Here is a 9,572-nt window from a genome sequence, read left to right on the forward strand (position 1 = left end):
TCAACAGTCCTTCTTTTGCCGTAGCTGAACATCCAGATTTCGCAGGTGTTTCAGAAAGCCACGATTGGGTGAAATCCATCGATGTTCTTTCACTGTTTTGATGGCTTCAACCAATGGGAGGTGGTGATTTATCATGAGGTATGCTAGGACTAGGGAAGCTGACCTGCTTACTCCAACTGCACAATGGACCAAAATTTTAGCTAGTTAAGAAAAAAATAAAATATATCTATATATAACCATAGAAGAGAAGCAGTATAGTGTATGAAGTTCAATTTAAAGGGAAAGCAAACCTCTTCTGCCTTCTCCAGCTTGGTCAGAGTAACACCGCAAACGTCATATATTTCTTACCCTTCTGATAGATCACATGAACGCTAACAATTAAGTCTAATTTGCAATTGTTACACTCAGTTGCATGAGAAGTGCCATGAGATTCCAGCCTGATCTCAGAAACACTGGTAAACAAATAAAATCCTGTTGAAGTAATAAGTTGTTCTGTTGTGAACAAGATGAAAATCAGACCCATTGGTTTCACAGGGGCTTACTTAGGTGAAGAAGAATGCTAAAATCTGGCCTGAAAGGATGACACTACCACATTAGCCACCAAAAAAAACGACTGGCCTAGTACCAGTGCATAATAAGGCAACCAGCTGCCACTGTAATTTTCTTTTGAAGGCAGAACTTGTGATACAGACTGAGACAGCTCCATTAATACCAGTTTGCTTATGCTAAGAAATGCTCTTTTATGTAACACAGGTTAATTAGTATTTTATTGCACCAGTGCCAAGAAGCTCAGTCTGTTGTGCAACACACTATAAAAGGTAAATCTCCTTGGGGGCACAGCCCTGCAGGCCCTGATCACTCAAGAAGCTCACCTGCACTATATGAGCCTTTCATATGGTTGGTGGCTGTAAAAATCAGGACTTCTGTCTCTTTATTCATTTGTTCTTGCAAATACAGTTGCCATATGAGGGTCTTAAAAGAGGGTGTCCATTTTAAATGCATAGAACCATAGAATGGTTTGGGTTGGAATGGACATTAAAGATCATCTAGTTCCAACTCCCCTGCCATGGGCAGGGACACCTTCCACTAGACCAGGTTGCTTAAAGTCCCATCCACCTTTGCCTTGAACACTTCCAGGGATGGGGCATCTACAACATGCATGTTTTTGCTTCTCCCTTTTTGAACCAGCCTTTCCTTCCAGACATTTTTCTCTCTACTCTACCTCCTCTCCCCCCTGCCCCAGTCTCTTTAGTACACTGTTCATCCTTTTTCTCACATTAGCTTTTTGGAACCTAGCTAGAGCTACATCCGTGTAGCCAGCACTCCCTCCTCCTGCCACCCAACGTGCAGGTGATCAGCAGCTGGCAGGAGACCATGTAGTGACTTGTCCACCACTGAGCTCGTGGAGCTGACCTGTTAATAGAGGCTGCCAACTCACATGAAAATGTGACCAACAATAATTGCATACCTCCTGGTGTGTTCAAGGCGTTATGGATAAATTGCGCCGCAGAGAAAAAGAACTGGCTTATATCAAAGCTTGAGAGGTCATGGGCTGGTACACCATAATAATCAATGGTCGCTCCATAGAAGTCCTGGCCTCCGTGGCTGTATGCTGTGCCGTGGGCAGCATTCAGAACATGGGTCACACCCATCTTCCATAGAACAAATCTGTTGTGAGCTGTTACTCTAAGGAAAAGATAAAGACAAATTGACATGGGTGCAGAGATAATCACGGAGCAGAAAGCGCTGCGATTGCATCTCCCAAGCCATTTGGTGGAGCATTGGCTCGTGCGTTGTTTCTAAGGGCTAACCAAGAAGAAAGTACCAGCTTAGTCATAATTTTTTCTGAGAAACTGTGCTGTCTGCTTGTGTAAATGACAGCAATTAGCAAAACTATGAGCTGCCTAAAGCTGCACTGATGAGGCATACTAACAGGCAGAATGTATGGCGGAGGTATGTCGGTAAAGCTGTACTTACAGGTCTCCTAAGAAGAGATTAGGCCACACTTCATCAACATGGTTGCAAGAGGGCCGCCCAGTGCTCAGGAGCTGCTCAATTTCCTTAATGGAGGGGACGTCCTCTGTGCATGTCCCAGCGCCTTCGGGTTCCTGGGAGCCCAGCACCTCCACCCCAGACATGCTGAGAGCCAGGGAGAGATCCCGCTCCCACCAGCCAGAGGCACGGCGCTGTGTGCTGGAGTGCTGCCAGCCCCCGGGACAGTCACGGGGCAAGCTGGGAGATGGGCTGAGCCAGGTGCTGGGCAGCAGCTCCTGCTGCAGAGTCACACTGCCCCTGCACTGTGGCATCCCCTGAGCCCCCTCCCCAGGGCTGGCCACTCGCCTGTGCATTGCCCTAACGGGCACAGCCAGTTGAAACAGATGCATGTACCAAACTGGGCATTACTGGGTCCTTACTGGTTCCAGTCTGCTCCACAGGGCTTGTCCCCAGAGCCACACTGCTCTGCTGCACAGCAGCCTCAGTGCTGGGGGTGTCAGCCACATGTGGCAGCAGCCCCCTTCCCACAGGACACCCAGCAGCAGCAGTCAGTGAGATCTGGATGTTCATCACAAGCAATTAAAGGCCTGATAAAGGAAAATCAGAAACCTGTCCAGTGCAGAAAGAGTGGCAACTCTCTCCCAGTAACAACTGTCATTTATTTTGAGGTGCTTAAAAGCTTACTAGCTGTGAAAGGGTCTGAAATGCACCAGTGGGTCCTACCGACATGGTCACCAGGAGCTTAAACACCAAGTGGATGATGAAATCTTGCCTATCACCAGTAATCTAGAGAAATGTATTTCTTGAAGGTACTGTTTTTTCATCAAGTAAAATTATCTGAGCCTAAATGTACATTATACGTTTAATCTTTTCTATTGCAGTCACTACTTTCATCACTGTATAAATACAATACATCTGCCATGTATTTTATGATACCTCCCTCTGTTGAAAAGAGAACAAAGGAGGTGAGCATAATGGTTGTCAGGTGAAATTTGTGAGCCACTGAGTTAGCTTGTATAAGACGGTCTGGTGAGCCTCAGGTTGGAGACCCATCATATCAAACTGTAATACTAGTGGGCTCTTTCAAGTGCCTGTGCTTCTGGTCTGCAGGATGTGTGATTCCTGGCAGGGGGCTGCAAAACTGTCAGTGATGGAGCTACAGGGTGAAGCACATGAAATGCTGATGCTCTTCCTTTGTAAGTCTGGTGGCTGACATGCTGACAAATCATGGTTCCTCTACCAAAGCAGTGCAGAAGAGAAGGTGACGCAAGAGAAGAAACTTGCTGCTGATACTATCCCCTGTAGAAAAAAAGGCAGTAAATGGAAAGAACCCTTGGTCAGATGTGAGCCACCTTTATTCCACATGCACTGATTTACTAAGATGGAGTGATGATTTGCTTTATTTTATTTTAACAAAACACATATTGTGGAAAGCTGCTTGAAACCGTGTATTAAAGTCTGGACTAATTAACTATGCTTAGGAGTACCTGGGGTGAGAGATCAAGGCAATAGTTTCCAGCATCAGAAGGCAAAAGTTATATGCAAGAAGAGAGGAAATAAAAAAGTGACTTTCTTTAGAGTCTGTCACAAAGCAGAAATTGCTAGAATTCTGGGGATTTAGAGAAGAAACTGTTGAACAGCCTCCTGTATACGAAGACTGTTAGCTCCCACTGCCATGTATGTTCTGGCCTAAAAGGTGAAATAAGAGAAATTACAAGCAATGGTGCTGCAGTGCTTATCTAGAGGGGGCAGTGGGGCAGGCCCTGCTGTGACTGAGGCAAGCAGCTGGCCAGATCCAGCAGAGGAGACCACTGCAAAAATGGTTAAAGTTATACTTCAAGCACTACATATATGTCCTTAATATGTCACATTGTTTTTCTGTTTTTCCTTTTTTCTTTTTTCATTTGTTAAACTAGTGCTTTTTAAGCTGATTGATTTGTGCTTATGACTGAGGAAATTTAACTGACTGAGCAGGTGAAGCTGTTTAACTTGGTTTACTTTTCCCAGGTTTCTGGGTGGAGGCTCAAGGTGAGGCTTTACAAGCAGGTTTTGTTTTATTTTAATGCAAGTCCAGCCCTTTATTGCTAATCAAGTTCTGTCAGAAAGCTGACACTCATGTTTAAGTTTGGCCCTTTTCAGCTGTAAAAGTTTTATTGGCCTCTACCCCAAACACACTGACTAAGAATTCAGAGTTCATGAAAACTGTGGCATGAAAGCTGTAGAGCAGAAAAGTGTGAACGCCAAAAGAGTGATCTCCAACCCCTGTGTGCCTCCAACGTTTGTATGAAATACACCTTCAAAGCCCTGGCCTTCCACACCTAGCAACTTCTAAGCACTTCATGGTCTGCAAACATGACTGGTAAAGCTGTGTTACTGATTTTTCTCTTTTTGCCAGGAGTTGCCTTTGTAACAGACGGGAAGCAGAGATGTGGCTTTCAGACCAGCTCCTTTACGTACTAACCCACAGGATGTAACTTCGCTAGAGAGAACAAGATCATCTCTTCCTGCTCCATGTTCTCTCCTGCCTGCCATTCTGTCTGCAGCACTGGGCTTGGATGTCTCAGAGCATACCTCTCCTTCCATGTCTTTGCACAGGATTTAGCCACCAGGTCTGTGGGTCGATCCAGGACAGTCAGGTTCTCTGCTACGGAGATGTGCCTTGATATGAAACTCCCAGGAAGCTGGAGAGCCTTCTCAGCAGAAGTGCTAACTCCCCTAAGTGAAGCTGAAGGCTTTGTTCCATCATCTCCTTGCTCCCACAGTGCCTTATCTTGTCCTTGCCTTACAGTGTCCTTGTGTCAACATTCAGGAAAAGGCCACAATTCTCCTTCTGAAGAATTGTGGTATTTTAGTTTGTATAAAAGTAGCCTGAATGCAAATGCTAAAAAACTATGAAAAGCATGAACTTAGCTTTGTCCTCAAAGTTGGCAGGAGAGTCCTTCCAGCTGTAGTTTTTTTGTCCAGATGGATTTGGCTCTCTATAGCTTTGTTTCTTTCCCGGCCCTTTTAAAGCTGCTAAAGGTGGATGTAAAAAGCAACAAACTGATATCTGGTCACACTCAACAGAGGCAGAATTACCTTTCTGTGCAGGACGGACTTTTTGAGATTCTGAGAGTTTGGACGTTCTCCTGACTGGAGGAATGGTGGGCAGCAATAAGCCAAACGTGTGTGCAATTACGTATGATCGTAAACCAGCTCCTGTTTCAGCTGAAATTAATTTCAGAACACCCAACATAAGGCATCCTTCTAATCGGACTACGCCTTTGTGATTACTCTGTAGGTAGAACTTGGTGCAATAATCTACTGCAAACATTCCCTGGATAATAATGTATCAGGTGGCAACAGTGTAAATTGCCATGGAGTGCTCTAGTAGCATGCAGCATGGCATTACCAGAAAAATGTTCAGCAGCCAAAAATAAGACATTCATGGAGGCCCTTCTATTGAAAATACTGCTACCAGTATGAACTGATGCCACTCCTGTGACACCTCTCCATCTCTCTAGTGAAAACTGGGCCAAAATCAAACTCCTTTCACATACCCTGAAAGAAGAAAGCTTTTAGAGTGAAAACGCTACAGCATGAAGTTCAGCTAGCTGTGATTCTATAGACACAGTTATCTCCAACTGCGAAAGATCTACTCATTTCACTCATGAGCCTGTTTTCAGGATTTGATTTTTGGGACGGTTAGCTATTGAAGGAGAATTGAACTAATAGAATTCTGGTACATTTAGGACAATATTAAGTGAGACAGAATTTTCTGGTGGTTTACAACATTAATGTATTATTAATGTATAGAACAATTTTGTCCTGCTAGCACACAGAGTTTATTTTTTTTTCCCCTTCCTTTTTTCCCCCTAATAAGTGAATCTTCTGCCTTGAAGAAATTATTATGTTTCACTAATTTGATTAGTTCTTAGGCATTCAGTCTCTTTTTCTTCCATTATGGGAGTAAGAAATTTGAAGATAAAATAGATGCTTGAAAGCTCACACATGACTACTAATCTAAACATGCTTTAACTGAAGTACAGGGATTACAAAGAAATTATAAGGCAGGACCTGATTTGTACAAAACTGAGATTACAAAAAAAAAGCCCAAAACCCAGAAAAAGAAAAAAGCATGCTATAGATCTATTACTGCTTCTTGTGACAGATTCCCCCTCCTCCCCTCACGCCCCGCCCCGCAATGTTGTAGTCTTTGCTGGAATAGAATTTTCATAAGCAAGTCATTCTCCATTCAGGTGGGGCCTTTCTTTCCTGTCTTGAGATTTGAGATTGATTATTTCAACTTACTAAATGCTAACAGTACTACTTAATGACATAATGTTAAAAAAAATAATGAAAGTATTACATCGACACATCTCATTTTCCTTTGCTATATAATATATCACTGGAGGTAGTTGGGAAATTTCCATATAAATTTCCTTTCTTTTTTTTTTTTTAATAAGTGTCAGCCTGAACACTGCCTCAATGTAACTATGTGAAGTGAATATATTGTTTTCAATCTAAAGATATACCCAGTGTAATTACACATTTTAAAGACTTTTTTTTCTTGGCAATCCACAGTAGTTTTAAAAATATCTGTAGCATATAATTTGTCATAAATTCTCAGACTGACATGTCAGCATTGCCACTGCCTGTCAAACTTATATCAATGCCTTTATGTCACACGGCATGAAGTGACATAACTCAGAGTGATGGAATGAGGTTTACTGGAAATTTCTGTTAAATAAAGCACAAACTATTTAGATAATTCACCCTGTTAAAGAACATCAAATGTTAGCAAGAAGAAGTAGTTTTTGGCTTTGAAGTGCAGTGGCTAAGCAGCTATTACATGTCTACTTTCATTTAAGAGTTACGAGTTTTAAATTGTGCTCTTTATCACTTTTCTGTGCAAGCTAATTTTGGTCATTTTCCAAACATGTGTTCGGTGATGAAACTAGACAGAGTGGAAAAATGCCATTAGCAGTGATAGCTTCAGATAGAAACTGACCGTCGAGGCTTCCTCCAGTGCTGAGGTTGCCAAATCGCTGCTGCAAACCAGCCCAGCAGCTCCACAGCCAGGCACAGGGCTCTCTCCAGGGACACATGGCCAGGCTGCATAAGTCTGCTCTGCTTTTACTGTGGATGCAGCTCTTGGCCAGGGGTTTGCTGCATGGAAATCTGTTGCTGATATAAAATACCTTAGGGTCGGTAAACTTCATATAGTCATGGGTTCACATGCATATATAAATACAGCTCATTTTCCAACCTGAACTTCTAAAATCTGGAGACTGAATTTGGGAAGTTGTTCATGAGTGGATTTCTGGTCTTGCTATAAACAGTGTAGGCAAACAGGATAAGGAAACTTTTGCTTTCATTTCTGCTTCCTTCTGGCAATCTGGTGAGCTGGTGGATTCTAGTGCATGTTTATAGGTGTTTTTTTTTAAAAAACAAACACACTACAAAGCCATAGGACTCTGAACAAAGCAGCACTTTCCTGGCACCTCCTCAAAAGGCTAACAATGAGATCCCCAAAGGTGAGTTAGCTCCAGGTCTCTGCTTAAGGCCCTGACACGGTGACCTGTTGAGTGATGAGACAGCTCTGCAGCCTGCTACAGCTATTTTTGCAGCAATTTTTGATTTCAGGTTTTGCTTATTTTTACATTTTTAGCTTAAACCCGTTTTTCAGATACAAGCAAATGTGGCAATGTATTGTAAATTATACTGATTTGGCACTTGGAAGTGTGCAAAAAGTTGTGTTTGACTGGCAGCTGGTGAAGAAAAATTCACGTCAGAAAAAGCGAAGAATGCGTGTAGTAGAGAAACACAAACTCTCGTTTAGCTACAAGCCTTGCTCTCCTGTAAATTTGTCTTCCTTGTCAGAAAACTGCTAGTTATTTTTAATATCAATATGTGGACCTGAAGTAAGCAAAATCACCTCAACTTTCAACTTTATTATCAGGTCCATTATTAACAGGAAGACAAGGTCCATTTGATATTTTGCTTTGTACGGGGGTTTTTTTCAGATTCATACATATGTGTTCTATGGTTTGTCACTGATGAATTCAGACTTGTCAGCTTTTCATCCAGTGCATGTAAAGGGAAAGAAGGGGAACATTGCAAGGACTGAAACTGCACTTAATTCCTACATTGTTTGCAGGGGGTGCTAAGCTGGTAAAGAAAGTGGAACATTCCCTCTGACTTCAGCAACTCATTTGGGAACTACACATCATTTGGTGGGAAAAAATCCAAAAGCAGTATGGAACAAATTGCTTAGAGATAATCATCTTTGAACCAGTATCAGGACATGTGGCAATGAGCAGCAGTTATTACAGCTTGTTTCTGTTCTGAATAACCAATATTTGATCTATTTAAAATATAATAGCCCATTACAACTGAGACTGTACAACCATGGGCATTTGCATTAGATTGCTCGATGACTTGACAACTTGAGCAGCTTTGAAGCATTTTGAAGTGCAAGATTTCCTTGTTTCACATGTAAGCTTTGCAAAAGATCCTTTTTTTCCCCTCTGTGAAGAAAGAGCACAAGCCCCACTTCTCTGAAAAGGCTACTGTCATTAACTCAATGGAGCTATGCTGGCACCTGCTTTTTACTTCAACTGATGCTACAACTTAGACTTGTCTTGGACCTCCTAGCACTTACATCATCAACAAAGCAAATTCTGAACAATCTTTAGACCGCTGCAAAAGGCTGGCTGCTACCATGGCCACTTGATATATAAAGTAAATTTGTTTCTGGAGTCATCTGTTTCTAATTTGTCTGTCTCATTCTATCCTCTTCATTTGTATTATTTATAGGTTACAGAGCTCCTGATGTTACAGTACTTACTTGAAGCTTTCATAAGTCACCTGTGCTGTTCACATCTGTGCTTTATATCATCTTGGATAAATGACTGAGTGCTGCCAGACAGCTGCCAGTTCTTATTTATTTTTTCTACAGACATCAGAAAAGAATAATGGTGCCAAAAATGGTTCATCTGAAGAGGAAAGAAACATTTTGTAGTGATTGCTTGATGAGAAAATTGACAGGATGAGGGTCCTGTAAGTTTTCCCTGCTATTTTGTCTTGACAAATGTCTTTGATGAAGAAGGGGGACATTTTCATTACTACTCCTGGGTTTTTAAATTATGTCATGATCATTCTATGTGTTAATTCATCTCATAAAAAATCAGTGAAAAATCGTATTTGGTGTGGTTAGAAACCTCCATCTCTTTCTCACATCCAGGCTGTACTAAGGTAATTCCCAATGACGGGCAGAAAGATCATGACGGAATAAAATACAGTCTCTTCCGGGAGTACAGTTTTATACCTTTAACCTGGTTTAAGCATGTTCTGTTCTTCTTTGGTTAGAAAAGCAAGATACCCCTGCTTCCTCTCCTCTGAAGACAGGCTGAGAGAGCTGGGGTTGTTCAGTCTGGAGAAGGCTCCAGGGAGACCTTGTAACAGTCTTCCAATACCTAAAGGGGACTAAAAGGGATTGAGAGAGGGACTTTTTACAAGGGCCTGTAGTGACAGGACAAGGGGGAATGGCTTTAAACTGGAAGAGGTTAGATGTAGATTATGTATAGGGAAGAAGT

General features: G+C 42.1%; 1 protein-coding gene across 1 annotated transcript; it reads right to left on the reverse strand.

Moving 5' to 3' along the window:
• On the reverse strand, positions 1 to 2,138 carry LOC115608474 (dual specificity protein phosphatase 13-like). The gene is made up of 3 exons (XM_030487329.1): positions 1,978 to 2,138; positions 1,469 to 1,686; positions 1 to 200 (listed from the first exon to the last, which is right to left on the reverse strand). Exons 1-3 carry the CDS (start codon positions 2,136 to 2,138, stop codon positions 1 to 3), a joined length of 579 nt encoding a protein of 192 aa, XP_030343189.1.
• Positions 2,139 to 9,572: the final 7,434 nt, after the last annotated feature.

This window comes from Strigops habroptila, chromosome 5 (assembly GCF_004027225.2).
Source record: "Strigops habroptila isolate Jane chromosome 5, bStrHab1.2.pri, whole genome shotgun sequence".
Classification (NCBI taxonomy): domain Eukaryota; kingdom Metazoa; phylum Chordata; class Aves; order Psittaciformes; family Psittacidae; genus Strigops; species Strigops habroptila.